General features: G+C 41.6%; 1 protein-coding gene across 3 annotated transcripts in view; it reads right to left on the reverse strand.

Moving 5' to 3' along the window:
- Window positions 1–4,044: 4,044 nt before the first annotated feature.
- PHTF2 (putative homeodomain transcription factor 2) overlaps window positions 4,045–26,280 on the reverse strand; it is an 89,052-nt gene continuing 66,816 nt past the window's right edge. For all 3 annotated transcript variants that reach the window (XM_077338050.1, XM_077338052.1, XM_077338051.1), the window contains 9 exons: window positions 25,681–25,899; window positions 25,371–25,499; window positions 23,629–23,901; window positions 16,993–17,124; window positions 12,973–13,059; window positions 10,709–10,864; window positions 9,635–9,730; window positions 7,998–8,123; window positions 4,045–6,820 (listed from right to left, as the gene is read on the reverse strand). In XM_077338050.1, the coding sequence (XP_077194165.1) occupies window positions 6,800–6,820; window positions 7,998–8,123; window positions 9,635–9,730; window positions 10,709–10,864; window positions 12,973–13,059; window positions 16,993–17,124; window positions 23,629–23,901; window positions 25,371–25,499; window positions 25,681–25,899 (1,239 nt within the window). In that variant the 3' untranslated portion in view covers window positions 4,045–6,799. The remainder of the gene's footprint in view (window positions 6,821–7,997; window positions 8,124–9,634; window positions 9,731–10,708; window positions 10,865–12,972; window positions 13,060–16,992; window positions 17,125–23,628; window positions 23,902–25,370; window positions 25,500–25,680; window positions 25,900–26,280) is intronic.

Below are 26,280 nucleotides of genomic sequence, written 5' to 3' on the forward strand. Positions count from 1 at the left end.
TTTGTAAACTGAGAGACTAATACAAAGTAGTGTTGGGTCCTCAGCAGATCAAAACCCAAGAAAAGTCACATTCAAGGACTGCAAGGAGTGTACAGATGTTAGCATCAGAAACAAGTATAAGGATAGCTTTATGCAACAGGAGAGCTGAAGGATATTCCCTGGTAAGGATTCTAGCCAGGGCATCAGATGCCCTAACCTTGTAAACTGTAATGAATGGAGAGAGCATACATTAGAACCCGCTATGTCCTCATTCCACAGTTGGAAGGGCGGCATAATTTTTATTTTTAATCCCTATTCTAAATTAAGCACCAGGGAGGTGCAGAAAAGCAAATGAGGGATTCTATGTCTGTTTTGTAACATCTGTAGAAATCCAGTAAGGAAGAGGGAAGTTTAGAGTTTGAGTCCCAATCAGTGGCCAAAGTATAACCAGCAGCACATGAAGCAGGTTGCAAACCCTGTTATAGCCTCTTTAGAGACTCTTTTCCAATTATAGGTGTAAGATCTGGTAGTGGAGTGGTGCTTGTCACTCAGAAAAGTAGGAGGCCACTGTTCCAATGCAGAAAAGGAGCTGATCAAACTAGCAAGGTTGTCAGTGGGAATGAGAATAAGGAGATCTGCACCATAATAATTAAAGCTGTGAAGAAGGCATGATGTGGCCAAAGAAAGGATGGACAGGACGACCCGTAAGTGACCCTTGCACAGACCCTGGGACTTCCCTGGACCAGCGCCCACATCATTCGGAAGTGGAAATTAGCCCCCTGACTGCACTCCACGCCAGATTTGTGATGCAGAAAAGGTGTATGTTAGCCTTGAGAACCAGGCATTAGCAAGAGGACATGGAGCTGAGATCAAGTTCTGACTCAGGCAGTCTCACTAGCACAAGTGGTAAAAGGAAGCTCAGCAGCTCTTCAGCAAAATTAGTTTGTTGTCTCAGAACAAAGCTAAAAAGACCTGGAAACTCCAGCCACTTCAGCAGCTCTCCAAAACTAAAGAGGCTTTAAGAGGTCCAAACAAACCCACACAATGCCTTCTTGACACAGAACCTTTCACAAAGAGGCATTTAAAATGGCAAGGCTCTGTAAATCCAGGTCTCTAAGATTTCACACTCACACTGACGGCAACCAGGCAAGGGTTCCTTCAGTCAGGCATAGTTAAGCTTTTAAAAGTGGCTCCCACCAGGCCACTCCTCCAGGCTTCTGTCTGGATCCAAGAGAAGGGGGAAGGTTTCCTCCAGTCAGACAGCCTCTGCCAGGTCACTCCTCCAGGCTTCTTCCCTGGGAATGGAGGGAAGGGAGGGGGAGGGATTCTTTCCGTCAGGTGTGCCAGGCCACACCTCCAGGCTCTGTAACAGGGCAATCTCTAAAAACTGGAAAATGTGATAAAATGCAGAAGTGTGAAAAACAGGTAGTTCCCGATGGACATTACTGATGTGGCAGTGAAGAGAAGCCATATGTGGCAGATATCATACTTAAATTAAATTATACATACTGGCTCAGGAGCCACATGTGGCTCTTCTAAGCACTGTCCCTCAATACGGCATCTACCCCATGTTTCAGGAAAGTGAGGTAGAGACCATTGCCCAGAATGTTCCCTTCTTCAGACAGCTGCTGCTAGAAGAACTGGAGGTAAACTGTGAACCTCCCTGAGGTGCAAGCCTCTATCTGGGGTGGAAGGGCCCATTCTCTCCAACACACCTTCCCTTCTCTGAAGCCTCGCCCCAGCACTCAGGCAAATGCTAGGAGAACAAGATGGTAGCGTAGCAGAACCACCACCACCACAGCAGCCACCCAGAAAAACAGCAAGGTGGCCACAGTATGGCACTGATGGTCTTTCTCTCCTTTCCCCACAAGCAGTTTACTCACCTCCAGAAACCTTGACCACTGTATGCTGTCAGCTGAGCTGTTGTTTCTACGCTAGGGTGAAAGTAGAGAACGCCTTCCGCTTGCTCCAGATATTCGAAAATTAGCTAGGGTTCAACAGGGTTTGGTAGTCTCAGGAGTAATCTCATTGTGGCACTTTAAAAGGTTATTACTATATATGGAATATTAATAGTTCCACATACTATTGTGTATGTTTTCTGGCAAGGCACACAAGGCATGCAGTAGTGGCTCTTTGGGCCAATAGTAACAGCAAATGTGGTTTTCTGTGCACCATGCGGTACTACTGCTGCTGCTCTAAAACCTTCCAGATCGAAGCTGTAGAGGGAGGAAACCTATTTGTGGGATAAACAGCAACCATGTGAAATAACTATCGATAGCAACTTCTCTGTAGCATTCAGTTTCTATCTCCTCAGAAATAAGAGATTTTTAAAAATCTTGTGTCACTCCTTTCCCCACAGCAGTTGAGCAGGCAGGCAAAATTATTAGCGAAATGTTTGCTAATAAACTGAATTGCATCCTTTGGGCTGTATTTTCTGAAATGGACAGAAATATTCATTTAATTCAGTATCTAGGACTTTGTATTTAGGGTTGTGATTATTCCAGAAAGGGAGCAACCTAATCCCTCATAAATAATTTTTCATTAAATGACAGATGAAGCTCATTTGGGAGCTGTTAGTAAATAATGGACTGAACAAGTATAAAACAGGTCGGAAGCCAATGCTGAAAAAGTCCAAGTTCTGGTAACCACCTGCCTTACATTTTAAAGCAGAGGCCCAGAGTAGTGGTATGAACAGCAGGGAGTGTAGTGGCCCTTCCTGTACCCTGGTACCAATTCACTGAGGGCCTTATATGTACACCAGCTTTTATTTGAACTGTTCTCATTTTCTTTGCATGTATGTTCCTGTTATTGGGGGTGAAGAGAGGAGGGTCTGTTCTGCACGTTTTGATCCCTCTACTGGTCAACATATTACGGGCTGTGGTGGGTCTTCAGGGCTGTGTGGCCATTGTCTGGTAGTTTTAGTTCCTGATATTTTGCCAGTAACTGTGGCTGGCATCCTCAGAGGTAGGACACAGCAAAATGGGAATCAGCACCTGAACTGTACTTTCCTGCTACAAGGGCTGCAGCACCTGAAAGCATGCTAATTTCTCACTGAATAATAGCCATCTAAATGTTTTCCTTTTGTAAAAAGCACAGACCAGGCAGCTAGTGTTACAAAAGAAAAACATCAGCTGGTACAATGCTTTATATATGATTGTGTTCCAGATCTACTCTTTTGCCAGTCTTGTACTGGTTTGGAGCAAGGACCAATTGACTCCCGGTGCATCTCTGCTCTGCACAAAGTTTCATCCTGAACAGCTGGCAACTAAACTATATGGATTAGTTCAGCGGTTCTCAACGTTTTGGGGGCCGTGACCCCAACTTCGGCGATGGCAGCAACATGCGTGCGGGCGCACAGGTGCACAACGATCGAGGCAGGGTGGAGGCAGTCATTGCCATGGCTCCACTGCCTCCACCACCCGCTGGAAGGGATGACTTCGACGGGGGGCCGTCAGTTTCCCCAAAGGGGAGCGGTAAGGAAAGGAGACGTGGCAGCAGCTCGCGCGGACTTCATGATCTCTCTCACCCCTTCTGCTGCCCGCACACTTCCCACCCATTGGGGAGGACGAGGCCCGCGCCAGCAGGGACAGCCATCGCAAGCCACCTCACTGGCTCTTCTTGGCCATGCAGCCGGGCAATTTGGGCTCCTCCTCACTTCCTGCCGGCTCGCCGGACAGCTGGGACCCTCCTGAGGTCAGCTGGCTTCCATGTGGGGCTTCACGAGGTGGGGAACAGCAGGTGCATCAGGCAAGCTCACACAGGCATACAAAAATCTGGAGGTGGCCAGTGCTGTGGCTCCGCCGCTGCTGGCTGCCACCACCACCCACCACCTGCTAATGCCACCACCGCGACCACCAACCTGGTGACCCCATGGAAGGGTCCAGGCGACCCCCAAGGTTGAGAACCACTGTATTAGTTGGTTGTAAAGGCACCACTGGACTCAAACGTTTTTCTGCTATTTCAGACCAAAACGGCTACCCACTTGAATCACACTTTCCCCTGGCATTCTATTGTCTCTAGCAAATGCTGCAAATTCTGTTAGTAAAAACACAGAGACACACTTGGTTTATACCATCAGTCAAAGAATGTTTTATTCCAAGCCTGATCACACTTTGTTACAAACGTGTCAAAAACGGTTATAACACACAAGATCTGCCACATTTCTTCTTACCTCTATTTTTCCAAACAAGGGATGTAAGACACTCAGCCTTTCACTTGCATGATTTATGTACACTATGGCAACGATTTCAATACACCAGCCTTTACTGTGAGATACTTCACTATTTGCAAGTCCTCATTATAAATTTTGCCACTTTGCCATAATGAGTGCAACAATCTAGCATATTTCTAGTTGCTGAGGTATAGTATAAATCTCTTTTTTATCACCAACATGAATTGCTACTCCTTAACATTATAACCTAGTCTCCATTCAATTCAAGCAACTAAAATATTTTTGTTTTGAAACCTATTGGAAAAAATTTAAATGAAGACTTGTCTTTTACCGTTACACACCTCCTGCTGTGCTTTTTTTTCTTAAAATATATTCTGTGCAAAATTTAGTTCTGTGTAGGTCTGTACCGTATTCAGAAAAAAATATAAAATATACTTTATTCCTAAACACAACCCCATCATTAGACAACAGAGGAAGAAGAACAGACCACAGAGCCAAAGATTTCTACATGATAAACTATACACAGCATGTTCTTAAAGCTCCAGTAATACATTCCTTGGAGGAAAAAATAGAATGCACTTTGGTCATTATTAAACATTAGTACAGCAAGAAATAAAATACAAAATGTTTATGTTGCTTTATATATAAAAATACATTATACCACAGAATTAGGGATCTCTCTCAATAATTCTGAAAGTCTGATGATAAATCTTGTTTGTTTAATCAGCACAATGTTTTCTGCTGTTACAGCCCACAAAATAGGAGGTTTGGGGAATGGTAAACAGAATGCACATTCTCCAGTGCGGAATATTCTATATGGTCATCTTGTCCCTTTAAACATAATTTCCTCTTATGATTTTAGAGAGTAGCATGAACTAGTGATAATTAAAGGATTTTCAGCTTGGCCATATTATATTAAAAATAAATTTATACTGCTTCACAGTACAGTGATACCGCAACATACCTAAACCAGATGCAGTGACCCTAATCAAGATCCTCCTGTGGATGGTAAAGAACACACAAGAGCTACTGTGCATGTGGGCAATCCCACTCATATCAATGGAAAGGCAGCTTGGTATCTACATGTCATTGTGCATGTAAAGCTGACCACACTATTGAAGCGAATGAGGCAACTCAAATACTCTGAATGTTCACAGTAAGCATTTGATGTATCACAATACCACATCTCTACATTAAGGGGACTCTCTACAGCATTATTAGAGTTCAAACTGAGTGATTAACTGCATAACTAAAAATTAGTTACTTATTGGAAAGGACAGCACTAACTACTGTTAACCTATATTTGCTAAAAAAAAATTAAACAAAATTAGTATCAAATGGCATCTGGGCATAACTGGGTCTCATTTCTTGAAAGCATTTTCTCCTATCCAGGGAAATTAAAAAAGATAAATTAGAAAGAAGGATCACAATGTAGCAGTCGGACCTGTGTTTATACAGAAGTAAGCCTACTAAGTTTAATATGTTTACTCTAAAGTGTAGACCGGATTGTAACCTGGAATTCCAAGAATGTCTGCTTCTATTAATATCAACCCACTTGTTCCTGAACAGGTTTAGGACTTAATCTTTTAAAAGAGCTATCATTTCATACACATAATTGTTATTTTCGCTGTGTGGTATAAGTCACATATACTATGATGTACTATGGACAGCAACTATCTTGAACATACATAATGTGTCTGTCTCTCAAAGTCTAAATAGCCATCTTTCGAGGTAACACTATTGCACCACAGTTCACCATAATATATTCCATTTAGTATATATAAAGATCATTATTAAAAGTAACAATAAAAGTGCAGATGTTGAGCGTCACAGACAAAGCTGTGCAAACAGCCCAGTGTTTCAAATAAATACTATAGCTAATATTTTTTTATCAAAATATCTTACAGCATGGTAACAGTTTACAGTTATTGCTCCAATAAAAATGTTATCAAAGAGCACTTGTTGACCTGCTATGTAATACCTTACTAATATTCAGTGAAGTTTAAACTTCAGCACAGTATGTTTAGAATCCAGGAATCACATCAGTAATAACACCTGCTGGCTCTAGGATACAATACTTACACACACACACACATATATATATATAAATAAATTTCAGCTACCTGGTCTACTGCATTGTTATTACAGTAAATGTCACTTTCTACTGTAACCAACAATATGCTGGTGCTCTTATACTACCCTGAAAGGGTGGTTCACAATGAAATGTTCTAAACATTTTATAGTATGTATATTCAGTATAATGACTTCAGCATGACATTGTTGTAATGAGAACTTTATAAGTATAAAAGCCTAGCACTGGGCTCCATTTTGAAGGGGGGGGGGATTAAAATGAAGCACATTTGATCAGTTTTGAATGACCAATACCTGGATACCCATTTTGACCCTTTCAAAGCACATCAGTGTTTCAAAATAAAATACAATGTCAGCTAAAACAGTTTACAAAATTGAAAAGGTAAAATAAATACAGAGATTGCACAAAACAGTCAGATGTAAACACCTCAAATTTTCAAACAATATCCTTGAAGAGATCATAACATCTGAGCACGGATTCAGCAACTGCTTTGAGAGAGCTGAATCAATCAGTTCTCTTTTGCAGAGGATTGTGTCTGGTTTCTTTTTCGCAAAGTGTCAGGATTTAATTTTCCAGAGCTGAAAGTTAAAACAAAAGCACAAAAACAATTTCAGGGGCTTGAAACAGGACAAAAACAACTGCAGGCTTCCTATTTGCATTTTATTTGCACAATTTTCTCCTCCATGCTAGGATAGTGGGCAAGAAGGTAATCTCACAGCAATAATACCAACAAAAGCAGTTTTAATACCTTTAAACAGAGATCATAAAGGGTCTCAAAAACACAAACATTGTTTTATAACCACACCTACTTTGCCACAGTGGTCAGAACTACAGCAGCAACAATTCATCCCCCACCCCCAATTCTTGCATTACAGGCTGCATCTCTCTGCTTGGTGAAACATGGCTCCTCCTAGTGCTTGCACACTCCCTTGCTCTGTGTCTTGTGCAAAATCTTCTCTTGATTTGAAAGGGGTGAGAAACCAATTTTTTGCCTTGGACATAACTGCAAACTGGATTTAGGACTTCCGAAACCTGGATCTCTTTAATCCTGTTCAAACTTATGCAGGGAGGAGACAAGTGGTGCATAACCACATCTACAAATCATATTTATGCTTGTCACAAACCAGCAGAGATTCACAACATCTAAATGCAGCCACAGAAAAGTTAACACTGAGCAAGACTAAGAAATGCAGGTCTGAACAGCAAATATACACAGTGGGTACTGCGTTGCCATCCAATGAAGGGGCTTCCTTACTCTACAGCAGAGGTGGCCAAACTATGGCTTTCCAGATGTCCATGTTTGGCCACCTCTGCTCTACTGGAATCGTGTCCTTTCTCTGTCTTACATGTGAAAGACTAAATATATGATAGCCAGGAATAAGAAACTTTTGTCTTCTTGGCCACGGCTAGACAAGCTGAGACTCCTGAAAAATACTCCAAATAAATAGGGGGCTTTATCTCAATATTCATGCTGCAAACAAATGTTCATATTGTGACTGCTGAAATGACATCATGTCACATACCACTGACAGTATTCCAGCCATATTGTTTGGAGGTTCCAAGCAAATAAGTTCATGCAAATTATTTAGTGTTGCAGTTCAAGGGAGGCCTGCTTCCGTTCCCTAGTGTGAGGTTTGCTTCTTTATAATGTACTTAAAAATGAAAACTAGCAATACGGAAGGAAATTAATTTACTAATATTCATAAAGCAATATTGAAATGACATTAGAAAAAAATAGTGGTGCATAGATTGTACCTTTAGATTAAATCCAAGTAAATCACTGATAACACCAGAAACAGCAGACAGAATGACAACTTGAGTGATGTTATAAAGCAGAGGATTCATTGTCAAGCCATATAACCTGAAGGGACTGTCCAGCTCCTAGGAATGAGAAAAAAGATTTACAAGTTAATACTTTGTAAGCTACTTGGTTCAGATTTTAAGACCAATGGTCCTCCTTCTCACCAGATTCTGTCCCTATCCCTACCACAATTAAGGCATGTCCCAGACTTGACAGTTCCCTCTGGGCTATGTGAGACTCCCTCCACATCCATATGCACAGTCTGGGCTTTTTAAAAAGGATAGATGGGAATCAATCACCCCTTAGGTTTGTATCACAGAGATAGTGTATCAAAGAAAATGGCTGTCATCAATATTATACGTTGAAACCTTCACAAAGAATTAATGGTAGTAGCTTGCTCTGACTTTCCCCCCATCTTTTGGAAGCATCAAGGAGGAAAAAACAATACTGTGTAAAGGAGAAGAAGTTGGTTCTTATATGCCACTTTTCTCTACCAGAAGGTAGGTGAGGCTGTGAGGTAGGTGAGGCTGAGAGAGCCCTGATATCACTTCCCAGTCAGAACAGCTCTTCTAGTGCTGCGAGGAGCTCTGGGTGAGCCAGCTGGCTGCATGTGGGGGAGTGGGGACTCAAACTCGGCTCGCCAGATTAGAAGTCTGCGCTCCTAGCCACTACACCAAAGCAGGAAAATGATGCTCTAACTTTTTGTCATCAGATTTATATCAGTTAAGTGCCTTATAATTCAAGAGCGAGGACACAGCATTTGAATTATAAAAATATACCACCACTATGAACTGCATTACAATGAATAACACTAGGGGTATGCAATTTTTGGTTCGGTATTTTTTGGTTTGAGTCTACTTGACCTGGAAAAATTTGGGGATTTCTGAATAATCCTGGATCCCAATACTGGTAAAGAAAAAGAAAAGAAAAAAAAGCAGCAGCAAAGCTGCTAAGAACAGGTGAGCAGTTGCTCAGCTGGGGCTCTTCTGGACAGTCCCTTTAAACCAGAGTATACAAAGCAGCTGGCTGGCCAGCCAGCCGGTTCTGCAGGGAGGCTTTGCTGTGCAGCCCAGTTTAGACCAAACTGCCCCAAAGGCCCACCAAGGGGCCCACCAAACTTCCCACAGAGCCTGCAATGGAGTCAATCCTGTGTGGAGAACTCTCCCTGCAGGGCCACCTAGGGCTCTGGCTCAGCAGTCAGGTTAAGACCAGAGAGCCCAAAGGAGCCCACTAAGGAGCCGTTCCTGCAGGGAGAACTCTCCCTCCCCACAGGAGGCTTAGCCAGAGCTCAGCTGGGCAGCCTGTTTTAAACAGGATGGCCCAACAGAGCCCATCCTCTGGGAAGGGTTTCCTCTGAGGGAGTGTCAAAGTTATTGTTAAAATACTGTTCTAGTTGGTATGTTATTGTTATATTGATTTTGAGAGTGTTCTATGTAAATATTTCAAATTTTTAAATGTAAACTGTCCAGAGCCGTTGGGGAGGGCGGTATAAAAATATAAATAAATAAACAAACAAACTAGAAACAGAAAGGCCTTGTTAAGCAAGATCAATGTACAAGTATATATGCTAGCACTCCAATTTTATTCTCACCTTGAGTAATTTTGTAGCCAGTTTTAAAACATTATTCACTAGTGTCAGTTCTTCCTTCTTGTTCGGCTTCTTTTCCATTTTCAAGTACAGATTTATCTAGCAAAGAAAAAACATTACTTTCCTAAACAGAACTTTATAACATGCATTAAGTTAACAGGTCAATGGCCTGCTTCCATAATATTAAGTATGGAGAACATTTTCTCCTTACCACTGTGTAACTGCAATGTACCTTTCATTTTAGAAATTAAGCCTTCTTGCTCTTGGCCAAGTGTTTCAAAAGCCAGTAACACATAGCCCAACCCCCTTTCATGGGACATGACTTCAGGTCCCTTGAATACAGACTAAATTTTCCATCAGTAGAATGGAACTTTCCTGTCGCCCCCCTGCCCCACCAGACACACAACGTTTGTCCAAGATTTCCACATGATCCCAGAGGGCAATCAGCAGACAAATGTAAAATACAAATTAAGAGACCTATAAAAAAAAAAAACACGAGATCAAGGTATTTTATACCATACAATCAATTAGTTTCCACTTCTGTACAAATAGCTCCAATTCTGACTACATAACAGTGCTATCTGCTTTGGGAATCCCTTCCGAAAATTCCCGAACTTGTCCAACTATTGCCCCTTTATACCAGAGAAAGAAAAGCCATTGTAATGGCATTAATAGGTAGATATTTATGATTAATCTTTGTTGGAGATCAATCTACTTTGAGAAGATTACGACTTCAGACAACTGCATGCATGGTCTAATGAAAAGCAAGCATCTCCAAAACTTCAAGCAATAATATCTGTGCTCCTTTAAAGAGCCAAATTCATTTGCAGATGTGTTCTTTGGCAGTAAGAAATCTGTATTTTAATCTTATATTTTAATCTTATACTTTAGCAATCTGTACATGCAATATTATGGACTTGAGTTTTACAAAGCAAATGTGACTATATAGATCACTATAAACCTGTGGCTTATACAAATCTCTGTGTTTGAACAATGACAGTCCAGAATTTTTTGTACTCAGTTTCTAAATTAGAAAGGTGGATCTTCCTCATGTTGAAATAGGGTCATTTCTCTTACCTGTTCAGTAAGTAATATTGAGGTATTGCTGTATTTTTTGCTTGTTTCAGATCCAAGTGTAACAAATCTCAGAAGAAACAGAGTTAATGAAATACACCAGATTACTAGTTCCCAGTTGTAGTGACAATCTAGGAAGATCTCATGCACATGAAGCAGCTGAAAGAAAAAGCAGCAAAATGAAAGGGTTAACATTAAAAATATAGGTCAGTATTTACAATGTCTACATTTTATAATGCTTACATTAAGTAAGGTATACGGACAGTTCACAACAGATGTCCCACAGAAACACACAAAAACTAAGAACACAACACTGCACTTGGACCCTTGAGCTTGTGTCATTCCTTCAGGCCTATCTTCTGCTGAATGTGAGTGGGAAAATTAAATATAATCATATTTCTCACTGGCTCCTTATTCTAGATACACAGCAGCAAGATGCCCAAACAAAATATTCCTAGCCAAACAAGCAGTGATTCCTCTGTGGAGCTGGAAGCCACATAGCTGGCTGGCTGTGAAGGGAGTGTATGCTGCTAGAATGTCAGGCCACCACGGTCTTCTTGACTTTGCATGTGCCTCTCCTTTTGAGCACCAAAGTTGTTGTAAAGCATAACAATGGGCAAAGAAAAGCAGGCAGCTTAGGATCTTACAACAGGTCATATGAACACCTGTCTCAGTCCCTCCTACTCCTTCTCGCCTGCTCCCCTTTCATGATTATCCATAAAATGAAAATTGTGCTGGCCATGTGGAGGGAGCTACGTGTGCAGTTTCCAGGGGCATGCTTGCAGCCTGTCACAAAGTAAGTATAGGGGAAGGGGCCAAGGCTCAGTGGAAGAGCATCTGCTTTGTATGAAGAAGTTCTGGAGTATTGGGCTAGGGTGTCATCAATAAGCAGATGGCACCCAGCTCTATCTCCTCATGGACAGCCACCTAGACACCCCCAGATACATTTTCCAGTTGTTTGGAAGTGGTAGCTGGATGGATAGAGCAGAGTTGCATGAAACTCAACCCCTCCAAGACAGAGATCTTGTGGCTGGGAAGGAAGGGAGCAAAATCAGGAAGCACGTTTGCCTGATCTGGCCAGGGTTTAACTTAATAGTGCAGCCTGTGCCAGGAACTTGGGAGTGATCCTAGATGTCTCCCTTACTATGGAGGCGCAAGTCACAAGAGTAGCATGCCTGGCATTAAACTACCTTTGACAGGCAAAGCTACTTGCGCCCTTCCTGTCCCCAGAACACCTGGCCACGGTGATCCATGCGATGGTTACTTCCAGGATTGATTTCTGTAACTTGCTCTACACAGGCCTTCCCTTGTCCTTGACTCAGAAATTGCAGCTGGCAGAAAATGCAGCAGCTAAGGGCTTCACAGGAACACCTTGGAGGGCCCATATCCAGCCAGTGCTGAGGCAGCTGCATTGGTTGCCAGTTGCGGCTCGGATCCAGTTCAAGGTTCTGGTATTAATCATTAAGGCCACCCATGTTTGGGACCCACATATCTGAGGGACTGCCTATTGCCTTATGCCCCCTGCAGGGCCTTACACTCTGTGGGTGCTAATCTACTGGTGATTTCTAGCCCACAGGAGGTTTGCCTGGCTTCGACCAGGGCCAGGACTTTCTCAGACCTGGCCCCGACCTGGAGAAATTAGCTCCTGGAAGACCTGAAAGCTCTGCAGGAGCTTCTGTAGTTCCTCAGGACCTGTAAAACAGAGCTCTTCTGCTGGGACTTTGGTTGAGGCTAGGGCACGGAAGATTGAGGGGCCCTCTACAACTCCATATTCTATACTGAATGGGAGATGCAGAGCTAGGATTGACACCCCTGGAAAGTTTCTCCCCCCCGAGGCTCTGGGGGGGGGTCAGAATGGGGGGAGTTGGGTGGTGGGTCAATTTTATTTGCTTACCGCCAGGTTATTTTTTTTAATATGGCCTATTGGATTTTTAATTACTATGTATTGTGGTTTTTATTGTTATTGGTATTGTAACCTGCCATGGGACATTTATCATGAGTGGCGCATAATAAATCCAATAAATAAATCCATACATAAAATAAGATCCTAGGTTCAGTCCCTGGCATCTATTGGCAAAAGGAGCAGGTAGTGGGTGATGTGAAAGGCCTCAGCCTGGAACCCTGGAGAGCCCCCTGCCAGTCTGAGTAGACAGTACTGACTCTGGTGGACTGATGGTCTGATTCAGTACAAGGCAGCTTCCTATTGTCATAAGTTTTAAAGATTTTAAATGGTGACGTAAATTAGCAGCACGTCAAATTTTCCTTACCTGCGCACAGCAAATAAAGACAACAGAAATTGTCAACAAAAAAGCAGATGAGACTATGACATCAACTGATCGTTGAGGACCTCGCCGCTGAAAACAATACAAAGAGAAACAATAGTTAAACTATGGAATGTGATATGTCCAGCTGTGTATGAAAAAATTGACAACTTTTAAAAACTAAGTACTAAAATGTACAACTGAATATTTAAAAGTGTTGGGTTTAACTTGAATGAACATATGCCATCAGTGAGGAGGGAGAAATGGTGGCTCAAGAAAACATTTATAGGACATTTCCATCTCTCACAACACACTACATCACTGTGCTTTCTTCTCCTGAAAATCTCTCTCAAATTTCCATAGCTTATAGAGCTACATTCTCTCCCACAAAAAAACAAACATAGAGATTTGGGAGGGGGGAGAGAGAGAAGAGATCCCCTTTGCTGTAAGATGAGCTGTTGTAGGGAATATAATTATTCTGCTTTGAAGGCTAGGGAAAGCATAAAATAAGAACATGTAGGAAAGCACTATGAAACAACTGGATGAATGAGAAAATAGCTTATCTTAGAGTACAAGGGACACACCTGACATGGTTTCGGTTGCTTAGAAAGACACTGAGACCTCCACCCCAAAACTCACAATAGTTTTGCAATTAGAGAATGATAGTGCTTGGCTGAATTACCCAAATATTGTATCATAAGGCTAGTAAATATTCTGCAATTCTGACTGAGGGAGAATAAAGGCACATTATGCCAGAGAAAGGTCAGCATGGCAGTTTGAAAGGACAGGATTCACAAGTTTAGAATTCAAATGCTAGGCTCCCAAATGATATTTTTAGACATTTTTATCCTTTGAGAGTTTTGCGCCCACTGTTAGAACACAAAACTGCTAAATTATTCAGTGCTGTCCTTTCCCCTTAAAAACAAAACGCTACTATTTTCCACAAGAAAAAAAGAGACAGTCTGAACAAAAATATGGGCCTGGCAGTCATTTCACTTGTTAAATCCAGAGACCCATGACAAAGCCACCCAATTCAAACATGAGCAGCACATAAAACACTAACAAATTTATTGCAGCATGGCCTGGAGCCCACTTTACCAGATGCATGAAGTGAAATCTCAGTCCACCGATCTTATGCACATATAAAAGAAAAGGTCACACAAACAGAAAGTGACTGAACTTTCCTTGTGAGGCAAAGCATCCTAATTTCCCTCAAGGATTAATGTGATTATTAGTAGGCCTGCTCCAGCTTGCCAGTGCCCATGGTTTGAGCCTTCCTGCAGAGACCATCCTTATCTCTTTTGAGGCCAGAGTCAAGAATGAGGTAATCAGTTAATCACAAGAAGCTGTGCTCAGCTGCGTACTCAGATGGGAGGGGAGAAATTCGGAACAAACATTGAAATTTTCTGTAAAGTTTTGCCTAAAAGGATTCCTGATTGGATCCAAGGGACCACTTGATCCCAGAGGGCAAAAAACTATATGAAGGATATAGACCAAAGAGAAGGGAAGCTTGCTCCATACTTGGGTCATGCTTGCATGCTTTAACATGTTATGCTACATCAAGATTGATTCAAGTGGGTAGCCATGTTGGTCTGAAGTGGCAGAACAAATCTAGAGTCCAGGGGCACCTTTAAGACTAACAAAGTTTTATTCAAGGTATGAGCTTTCATGTGCATGCACACTTCCTCAGATACAAGATGGACTGCCCCATACAGAATGCTTTAGACTACAGCTTGGGTTCTTATGCAGCAAGAATGTACGCTATCTAATAACAGGTACTAAATGTATTAGATTTAAAAGTTCGCTTTTTAATTTGTTTTCTGCTGCTAAGCTACAGAGACTGTACTGCAGGGAGATATCTACATATATTTTTACAAAGATCCGCTTTATTTGTGTGCATTTAACCCATAGGGTCACTGAGGTTCTGAATGATCACCAGTTGAGAATGGTCACTGTGCTTATCATGTATAGCATACTTTTGAATTTTGTCTAGAAACATTACTGATGGGCTTCATGGTCCTCCCCCATGAAGGCTTATGCTACAGTAAGTCTGTTGTTTTAGGTGTCCCAAGAATCCCTTTTTTGCTTCATTGCAACAGATGAGCATGTCTCCCCAACCAGAACGGGTTATCACTACTTTCAGTATTTGCACCTTTCCTTTTCAGGCCTGTCACCCTCAAGAGTACTTATCCTACAACATCTGCATGACTAGCCAATACGGGAAATGACATGCATAGTTGAAAATTATATTTTGAATTATGAACACAGCTTAGATTTAATGCAAGGTGGCAGGAAGCCTCAATAACACCAAGGCACACAGTGATTAACAATTATTTGGCACAATATTGGAACTGCAGGGATGTACAAGTTCAAAAGGATAATCCATGTGTAAAAAATAAGAGAAAGAATAAGCATGCTACTCATTAACTGTCTTCCACAATAAGGGGATTTTTCAGCTACGAGACCTTCTCCCACGGAAGCATCTTTGTAGATGACAAACACTGAAAAGGCGGAAGACATGGCAGCAGTATCTCCCCACGCATTATGGAAGGGGAAAGCATTTAAAAAGCACGTTACTGGAGGCATGTGTTCTAGTGCCACAACAGTGAAAGAAAAAGACAGAGAGGCAGAGCAAAGCATAAAGAGTAAAATCAGGGTTGGGGGAGGATAAGCAACATAATACAAAGAAAAGGCTTACATCATACTAACAGGTGTCAATAGAAAGATTTGCCCTAGAATGGTAGAAGGTTGGTATGACATGAATATTTTTTTTGTTTTGCAGAAACATCCTTTGGAAGTCTTCCTAACATTGAGCGACTGCTCTATGGAACAATGCTTCCTCATTGGTACAGCCGCAGACCAACAGTTTTCTTATAACTGTTGGACCTAGAAAAAACCTAGGATTAATCACGAAGGGTGGTTTGTAGGTGATGTAGCTAAATGAGTTACAGATCGAAAAATATTCTGTAAAATGTTATAATTTCTTCTGAAATAATTTGTTCTGTTTATTTTTTTCAATAGCTACTTACGCAAGGAGAAATACCAAAAAGCTGTCTTTAATCCAAAATCAGACTGCGAGACTAGAATTTTTCACTCTATACACTGCACTTGCTGACAGTATGTTTTTGGTTAGCACTCAAAGATTCGGTGACATCCTTTCATCTCCACATGTTTTGTGCCCTAGCATACAGTAGACATCCTTTTTTCTGTTTCACTACAACGAAGGTCATAACTGAATCCTTGAATGATCTATAAAGCCAAGGAGATGCCGAAAAGGCATTCCAGAGGCTACATTGACTTCTCTCTGCAAATATGTTTTTTTTCCCACTTGCAAACAGACTGGGTCTACAAAACAGCTTATGCAGAGTTAAAGTTCAGGCAACATTAAAAGAAACAAAATAAAAATGAATATTCTCCCTTTGTGTGAGTGTGCGTGCACACACACAAATGTGCATATGTATATATGTGTGTGTGTAGATCGACAGATACATGTATGCACACAAACTTCCTGACCTAAGTGAGCACTAATATTATGAGGGTTACTGCCTCTTAACATGGAGGTTTCATTTAATTATTACAGCTAACATACATTAATGGATTTTCCTCAATGGATTTGTTTCATCTAGTTTCCATTTAAATCCATGAAAGCTCGTTGTCATCACTACATCCTGTGGAGTGAATTCCACAACTTAATTCCTCAGTCAGTGAAGTAATACAGTAAAAGTTGTGTTATCTGGCACTTGATATCCAGAATGATCAAATAACTACCAGGGGCCTTAAGGCAAGTTCCTCCCCCATAAGCCACCAAACCAGTATTTTGGAAGGTCCATCACTTTAGCTAACATTATTCTTCCACACAAGGAGAGAGCAAATATAATACTAATATAAAACTACAAGCAAGGAAAATCCAGATCTGAAAATACTGAATATAACATTATAATCAGTATATTCTACAACATAGTATACTTACCAGATTACCAATTAAGTAGGCCAACTATGATAATAGTTCAAGGAAAAGGTACAAACCTTTAGGTATGAGCGGAGAGAAAGCCACATTTTAATATTTTGCACCTTCTTTAACCGGAAATGAGGAACTTCTGATTTCCGTGCCCTTCTTGCAGATGTTAAATGGCCAAAGAGTTTGGCAAAAAGCAGCCTCTGCAAAAAAATATTTTAAATGCATTAAATAATACAGGAAATAATCTTATTTAGACAAGCTGATTATCTTATATTATTTCAATAAGGGGAAATCACTATGAGCTCAAAAGACAACATATATGTGCAATAAATCATACCAAATACAAGATGGCACAACCATTATATTCCATACTTTAAAACTAGTGAAAATAAAATAAGGAATCTATTTCCTCATAGATACATATCTTAATATGTGGTTGTGTGTTGTTGTTTTGTATCAGCAAAACGAAGAGCAATATGTAAGGGATGCAACTTAAGATCCCAAGCCAGGAACTTGGGAGTGATCACTGATGCCTCCTTAACACTCGAGGCTCAGGTCAAGAAGGCCTGCCCTTGTGCTTGATCCGGAAGTTTCTATTGGTACAAAATGCAGCTGCCCCCCCCCCTTACAGCAGCTGTAGAGCTGACCAACTCACGCCCTCTGGCTCTCCCCCCCTCTAGGATGGGTTATCAAGGGGTGATATAGATAAGGCTTGAGCTTCTTTTTGCCACATCTTGCTTTATTGTTTCACTAATTGTATGTATTGTTGTTTATGGGTTTTATTGTATGGTTTTTATTGGGGTTTTATGTGCTGTAACTCGGCTCAAGCCTCCAGGGAGAGGCGAGAAATAAATTGAAAATGCTGCTGCTGCTGCTGCTGCTGCTGCTGCTACTACTACTACTACTAATAATAATAATGGATCTAAGCTCCTAGCAGAGTCACTCAAGGCGGAATTGGTCACAGCTAAGACATCAGATTAAGATGCACCCAACCCTTTGGGGATCAACAGCTACATCAGCAGAAGAGCACAAATATTTCCAAATGTGATGGGAGCAGAGAATCCTTGAAGGGTTGCTACTGGGCAGCAGTAGCAGTGGAAGGTAACACTGGCAGGGGATCTTTCAAAGACAACAGCAGTGCCAATATAGCTAACCCTGGTTAGGACTATTCAAGTTGTGACCTTTCATATACATGTGCACTTCCTCAGTGTCTGAGAAAGTCTGCATGCACACAAAAGCTCACATTTTGAATAAAACTTAGTTGGTCTTTATTTTTGGACTCAAATTTTGTTCTGCAACTTCAAACTAACATGGCTACCCACCTGAACCTGGTTTAAAGCAATGATAAACCACTTGTCAACAACTCTTATCCTCAAAACCGTATGACGAAGCAATCCAATTATTTTTTTAAAGATACAGTGCTGTAAGATGGAACCTCAAGGCTGGATGTCATTCAGTCACCTAATGGGGAAGAGCTGAGGACAAGTATGACTAACGCTATTTTTAAAGAAGCAACTTGACTAAAGCCAAAAGAATGTTCAGTTGTTGACATGAATGGATGCAGAAGTCCAAAGCTGTCTGACACATAATAGGAATGTGAAACCTGAGAAGTATAAATCAAGATAAGCTCAAAATAGTACACCAAGAGATGGGGACTGCAGTAGGCCATTTTCAGTCAGAAAATTACAAAGGATTTCACACAGGAAATAACAAACACAGAAGTTGCACTAATGTATTCCTAAATTCAAGTGAATGTGAACCAGAAGAGATATTATCAAAAATGTGCAAAGACTATTCCTATATCCAAAAGAAAAGAGAAGCCTCAATGGGTGACTGCTGAAATGCTAAACATTGCTAAAGATAAACTAAAAGCAAACGTAAGAGGTGACAGAAGCCTAAATGCAGCTTTCCAGAAAGTTGAAGAGAATTATAATGACCGGTCTAAAGAAATAGAAAAAGAAGACGAAAAAAGGAAGAACTTGATATTTGTTTTGGAAAATCTAAGAAATTAAAGGGAAATTTAAATTACAATTAGGCATGCTGAAAGATCAACAAGGAAAAACATTAACTGAATTGTGGGGGAGGAAAGATGGAGACAATTCACTTTAGAACTATACAAAAAAAGATGAAAGGATGACAGATTCCTTCCAAGAAGAATCTTTTGAAGAAAAAACGAGTTTTGGAAAATGAAGTGAGAGCTGTACTGGGAGCAATTAGGAAATACAAATCATCAGGCTTAGATGGGATATCAACAGAAGTATTCCAAGTCACAGAAACTATTAAAATCTTAACATGAATGAGCTAAAAATTATGGAAAACAAAACAATGACTGGAAATGCTCAATTTAAATCCCCATAAAAAAGAGATATCAAAGAGTGCAGCAACTATTAGACCATTGCATTAATTTCATATGCAAGTAAAATTATGCTTAGAATTTTTCAGCAAAGATTGTTACCATATATAGAATGTGACATGCCAGATGCTGGATACAGAAAACAAAGAGGCACAGATCATATTGCAAATTCATGTCTGATATGGGAGCATACACAAGAATTTCAGAACAAAATCAGTTTATGTTTTATAGATCGAAGCAAAGCTTTTGACTGCATAGATCATGAAAAGCTGTGGTTGGTTTCAATGGGTGTGCCACAGCAACCTATATTCTGGACAAGAAGCCACTGTTAAGATAGAATATAGAGAAACAGAATGGTTTCCAATTGGAAAGCTGTCAGGCAAGGATACATTGCATCTCCCTCTTCTATTTGTATGCAGATACTATCATAAGGAAAGCTGGATTAGATTTAGATGAAGGTGGAGTAAAAACTGGAGGAAGAAGTATTAACAATTTGAGATTTGCAGATGATATCACATTAGTGACAGAAAACAGTGAAGGTCATGACATCCCTGTACACTGGAGCTGGTAGGTGTCACACCATATTTAGCGGCCCATTTGATGGCAGGCCAAGTATGATTGTAGATTCGCCTGGTCACTGGTCTTCTGACCTGAACCATGATGTCGACAATCTTGGTGGGGAAACCTAGCTGTTTCAGAGATCTCCTCTCAATTTCCAAGCTGCCAGTTACAGCCACTCTGGGTCCAGATGCAGTACTGGCCCTTGAAGGAGGAGGTTCTTGCAGGCTAGCAGATGCCACTGCTTCATCAGCGACATCTGCATCAGGTCTGAGAACCACGGTCAGCAGGGCCACTGAGGAGCCACGATAATCAGGAGCACTTTTTCTGTCTGGATCCTTAAGAGTAATTTGCCCATGAGGGTAAGAGGTGAAATGCATATAGCAGACCTTGTGGCCAGGGGCAGTTAAGGGCGTCCTCTCCTTCTGCTGCCTCATGGTAGAAGCGTGTCAAGAACCGCTCCATCTGAGCATTCTGTGGTGTTGCCAGGAGGTCCATTATGGGAAAACCTATTAGAGAGTGAGAAGGAGTGCTTCCTGACATGTTGACCCTCCTCCTACCTGAAGGGCTGTGGTTGGCATGGGTTGAACTTTGGCCTGAAATTGGAGGAGCAGAAGTTCCTGAAATCCCTGAAGTCCCTGGGTCTTCCAGAGGAACTATAGGGATGAAAGGAGTGTTGTTTGTATCTATTGTCCCGGTCACAGTTGTGAAGTGAAGTAGCTGACATGGCCTCCTTCTCCTCTTTAGTTTTCACTAAGACTTTGTCCAGGCTGGACTTGCCAAAGAGAAAGCGGACGGAGAATTTAGATGAGGACAGTGTTCTTGGATACGTGGTCCACCCTCCAGTGTTTGAGCCAAATATTGCGGTGGACTGTCACATTGACCACCTGTGCCCTGGCGCTGAATTTAATGGCGTCTTGTGATGCGTCCACGGTGAATTCTGCTACACGCTTAATCTTCATCACCAACTGCCTTGTAGAGGAGGTAGCAAAATCAGGGGATTTGAGCATGTCATCTGTCTAGATGACTATAGTCCTGGTAAAATTTGATAGGGCCACGGAAGTTCTAATCACCATTGATGATGCCTCATAATTTTTCTTGAGGGCGTGTTCATTCTTCTTAACCACGGAGTCCTTGATGGGATTGTCACCATCCTTTGGTAGTACGGCGCTGGAATGCAGGGCCACAGGTGCATCAACGAGTGGGGCTTTCAGGTCCTCCATTGCTTCATCCGTGAGCATGTAGCTTGGCAATGGAGGAAAGTGAATTACCAAGGCCTGGAATAGACAACTCTGCCTTCAAGACATCCTCAAAGTTATCTGGGAATGGATGGATCATTTGAACCGGTGTGGGTCTTTTGAAGCCTCTAACATCCAAATATGCAGAAGCTTTTGGGCAGGATTTCTCCTGAAACTGCATCTCATACTTGAGGGTGGAGATTACATTGGGTAAAATGAGTTGTAAGTGCTCTTCCTGGAACAGTCTTGACTCTAGTAGAAGCATCTGCTGTGTCCGTGGCTTCTTCACCTGACATTTCTTCCTCCTCTTTGTCGAACAGGACATCAGAGAGGGAGGCAGCAGAGTGTGTCTCACTGAGCGACCCAGTGCTGTATGTCTGCTGTTGTGGCTTGGACTGGTTATAAAGCCTGGGAGCGGACGCCCCCCTCCCACCTTAGTCAGGTGTGCTTCGTCTTCCTCTGAAGACTCAGAAGCATAGTGTTCAGAGACCAAATCCTCCTTGGGAGGTTTCCTAGGTAGGTGTTCCCTGTGGAAATGGGGCCCTTGAAGTGGCCTGGAAGCAGAAAAAACCCTAGCCCTCCTGGCCTGAAATTGTTTTGATTGTAAAAATTCCAGGAACATTTGTTCCTCCTCCCATTCTTCCTCCATACAGTCATAAGTCCAGCCGACTCATCTCACCCCCCACCCCCACAGCAGAACAAGATGAGCCTGCTGCATACTCAGGGACAGAAGTGGGATTGGACCCTTCCTAGTCTCGGTCATTGAGATTCAGTCCTGAAGCTGGTGACCCAGGGTAGGGGGCACCATGGTGGAAGGGGGTGTGGGTGACACTATCTTGGCCACATGATGGCTCTCCAGGTGGGGGGGGGGGTTGAGCTACATAGAGGGACTTGTACCCGGAACTCCAGGATGCCTATAGTTCTCTCAGTGGCCAAGGATCATGAGTGGGAACGTGGGCCCAACATTTGTGGCTCACCTGCGGAGCTCTCCTGCCCTGTGTGACTCTAGCAGCATCCCTCCATGCTGCTCTCAAGGCCTGGGAAAGCTGCGGTGTCTCCAGGAAGCTCCTGGGAACTTCGCAGTTCAGTTGAGATGGCGCATCAGTGGCAGTAGCTGCTGCTTCCTCTTCTTGGCCGACTGCCTAAGTTCCGCCTCGGTGGAGTTGCTGTTTTTTGTGCAGTCCTTCTTCTGGGATGACTTTTCCTTGGTGCCAGACTTCCTGGAGGAGGGGGGGAGTCCACCACGAAGGCATCCGTGTATCCCGTGGCTTTGTAAGAGGAGCAAGTGTCCAGAGCTCCAGGCCGCTCCTCAAGAGATGTGGCGGTTGCCTCCTTGTTGAAGGTAGCCTGTCGTCCTATAGCTGGGTAACCAGCCTCGGCTCCACTGGGAGTTTGCATCATGGAAGCCATGGAATCCATGGTAAAATCCAGGTGGAAGGCAGGTGAGAGCAAGGCTGAGCCTCTAGCTGCAGCCTCCGTAGGTTAGAGTTTTAAATTTTAAATAGTCTTTCTTTCTTTCTTTCTTTCTTTCTTTCTTTCTTTCTTTCTTTCTTTCTTTCTTTCTTTCTTTCTTTCTTTCTTTCTTTCTTTCTTTCTTTCTTTCTTTCTTTCTTTCTCTTTCTTTCTGTTAAATATCTAGGATTGGATCTCCTACCCAAGCAGTAAGGTAATCCAGACTGGAGGGTCAGGCTCCTGGTCACCAGATGATCTACTGCAACAAATTTGCATTTCAATTGCCCTACCTGAGCGAGCAGAGGCATGATCTAACCACTCTGGATGACTTTGGCCGCACTGAAGGGGAACAGCTATTGATGACATTAAAAGCAGAAAATGCTAAGGTAGGATTACAGTTGGACATCAAGAAGATAAAGTTAATGACTGCTTTGGAACTACAATTTTAAGGCTGACAAAGAAGAAATTGAAATTGTTCGAGATTTTCTATTCCTTGGTTCCATCATCATCCAAAAGGAAAAATGCAACCAAGAACTCAGAAGGAAATTGAAACTGGGAAGGGCAGCCTTGAAGAAGATAAAAAAGATCCTTAGTTACTTAGTAACCAAGATCAAGTTAATTCGTGCCATAGTATTCTTCATTACCATGTATGGGTATGAAAGCTGGCCAATGAAGAAAGCTGACAGAAAGAAAGTAGATTCCTTTGAAGTGTGGTGTTGGAGGAGAGTTTTATGGATACCATGAATCACCAAAAAGACAAACAAGTTGGTTCTAGACCAAGTCAAGCCTGAACTCTCCCTAAAAGAAATGACTAAACTGAGGCTATCATACTTTGGTCACATCATGAGAAGATAAGAGCCCCTGGAAAAGATAATAACGCAAGGAAACGTTGAAGGCAGCAGGAAAAAAAGGAATATTCAATATAAGATGTTTGCAAGGACTGAGAATGGCTGTTAACAATAGGACGTTATGGAGGACATTAATTCATAGTGTTGCATTAATTCATAGAATTAATTCAAGCAGCTTGGCGGCATTTAACATATACATCTGTATTCCAATCAGAGGCATGTAAATGAACATGAGAAGCTTGGAACTACACTTACCTGCTTGTAGGTTCTCTCTGCCACGCACAGGAGGAAAAAGAAAATCCACACAAGGGAGACACGAACTATAAAGCATATTATAACCATGAAAAGTACCATTCTGTCTCCATTTGACCCAAATGCTATAGTATAAAGTTTGGTTGCTGAATGCGTAGCTAGATGCTCCAGATCCTTCGCTTGGGAAAGTCGAAATACAAATGGAGTCAACCCCAGGATTAAAGAGACAACATTTCCAAAAATCTGATAGCCTATTCCTGGTATATAGCTGTTCACCTAAAGATGAGAAATTTTAAACACACACAATTTAATACAATACACACTAACAACACATTTTATTATCATTTCTCCATTTGAACAATAGTTTTCAATACTTTTGAAAAGTAAAGAATACCACCACACAGAAATTAGCCATTTCAAAAGTACGCTGGGGCAGATTCTTTCAGCTCTTCTATAAGAGCAAGAGGGAGGAAGGATCTTGTCCATCCCCACCACCACCAAGGTTATGCTGTAGACTGTGGAACTCACGTTGACAAAAAAAAAAAGCCTTGCAGGACAAAGACTACAATAAGGAGGAATCAGGTGAGATCACTCCTCCTTTCTCTTGTCCTAGTGGAATAGCTGGTAAGATTCAACCCAGTATCTATTTGGCACTTGATGCTCAAATGGGATAACTTTGTTAAAGTTTTTAAATTTTTAAATTTTATATTTATTATTATTTGTTGACTGCCACTCCCAGTCCAGCTGGCTCACTAGTTTTAAAAAGTGGTCCCAAATGAGTATTACATTCATTGGTTTAAAAAAGAAACCCAACCCTTAAGCCACTCTTTTTGGAGCTGAGATCCATTATCCTGACCCCAATGCAAACCTGAGCCAGCATATCTTCAGTAAAGATTGGAAGAGGCAGTGGAGGATATGAATTATATCTATGTTGCATCTAAGGCTAACTTTGTGAATGTCAACTCTACTGAAAAAATAGGACCATATTCATTGATGGCAGAATCTGTTTCACTAACAAAACAAATTAATTTGCTCAAAACTACTGACTGATACAAATCCAAGTGATGCTTTATATCAGGGATCCCCAACATTTTGGTGCATGGGGGCCACATTGACATGCCCAGTGTCTAAAGAGGGCCACATCTTAAACCCAAATATACAAAATTATTAACCTACTTATTATGTAGATCAAAAGTAAACATTCAAAGATAAAGAAAGAAATGTTAACTTTAATGCAATCCATTTTGGAACAATAATTTACTGTGGAATCCTAGCTACACATGCTTACCTAGCCAGTGTGATTTTGTGGCTATTTTCTGTTAGCCAAGGCATTGGTGTCCAAGTTAAGGGCTGCACAGAAAGAGGTTGGAAGCCACATTCAGCCCACGGGCCTCAGGTTGGGGACCCCTGCTTCACATTTTTATATCGATTAGTAATAGGTATCTGTTTTGATTTAAGAGAGGCAATGCTGGGCAGATCTGGCCAACTTGGTAATAAGAAATGTTTCCTCACTTTCTGCATTTATCCAGTTTTATGGCTGCATAAGTAACAAGCCAAAACTTAAAAGAACTGGAAGAACCATACACTTAGCACTGCAATCCTGAGCAGGTCTACTCAGACGTAAGTCCCATTTTATTTAGTGGGTACTCCAAGGTGCGTCTTTAGGATTGCAAGCTTTAGTTTGTGAACCGTTCAGGGGAAAAAAACACGACTACCATAGGATATAGTTTTAAAAATATACTCACCCTGTTCATTATCATTCCACTGATTTCAAGCACCGACATATCGGCTTTTTTGCAATCATTACCTTCCCAAACGATTGCACTCACTTTTTCTAGCCCTGGATTAGAATTGTGGAACCAGGGCAAATGACTCTGCCAAAAAAAAAAAAAAAAGGTGGGGGGATTCTGTAATGTAACTTCTATACACATGAAAAACACTAAATAAGCACATGTATTTCATCCCAAGAATAAAAATTGTATTTAATTCAACTTTCTGCCGCAATAGTGGCAGATTAGGCAAGTTGTGGGTGACATCTGTTCTCATTGCACCAACCTGATGAAAAGGATCATCCCTATACTCTTTCTTCATACATGAATTAACTTGAGAGTTCTCAACATCTGTTTCACTGGTACAGGATGAACGACATTCTGCACAATGTAACAAGTCTTCCCACAATATGTCTTCTGTCTCAGACTCCGGCCTTGTGCTCTCTGAATCTTGTCTGGAACTTGAACATCGTGAACTGCAGCTAGTGCCCGATTTAGGGATATCCTGGAAGACATGTTACATGTCATATTACTAAATGCTGGTGGCTATCTTATTTTAATTACGTAATCAGTAACCAAAAAATACATAACAACCAAGAACACACTCAGAGGCCCTTCTGTAACAGTAAATACTATCCCTCATTAAAGGAAACATCTGGAATTTAAATTAGGAGATACATTGTTTTAATTTTAAAAAGAAGTGACCCCACAGCAGGATGAAAGTAATGGCTATTCAAATAGGCAACAGATGATACAGTTGCAATTGATGAAGTGTGATACTTGTGAAGGAGGGATTCCTTGCCAGGAACAACATAGCTGTTGGTCACACACCCCTATCGGTTACCGGTCACACTACAGCCAGCCTCTGCTGCTAGGCCAAGCTCTA

The sequence above is a fragment of the Paroedura picta genome, chromosome 5, assembly GCF_049243985.1.
Source record: "Paroedura picta isolate Pp20150507F chromosome 5, Ppicta_v3.0, whole genome shotgun sequence".
Lineage (NCBI taxonomy): Eukaryota > Metazoa > Chordata > Lepidosauria > Squamata > Gekkonidae > Paroedura > Paroedura picta.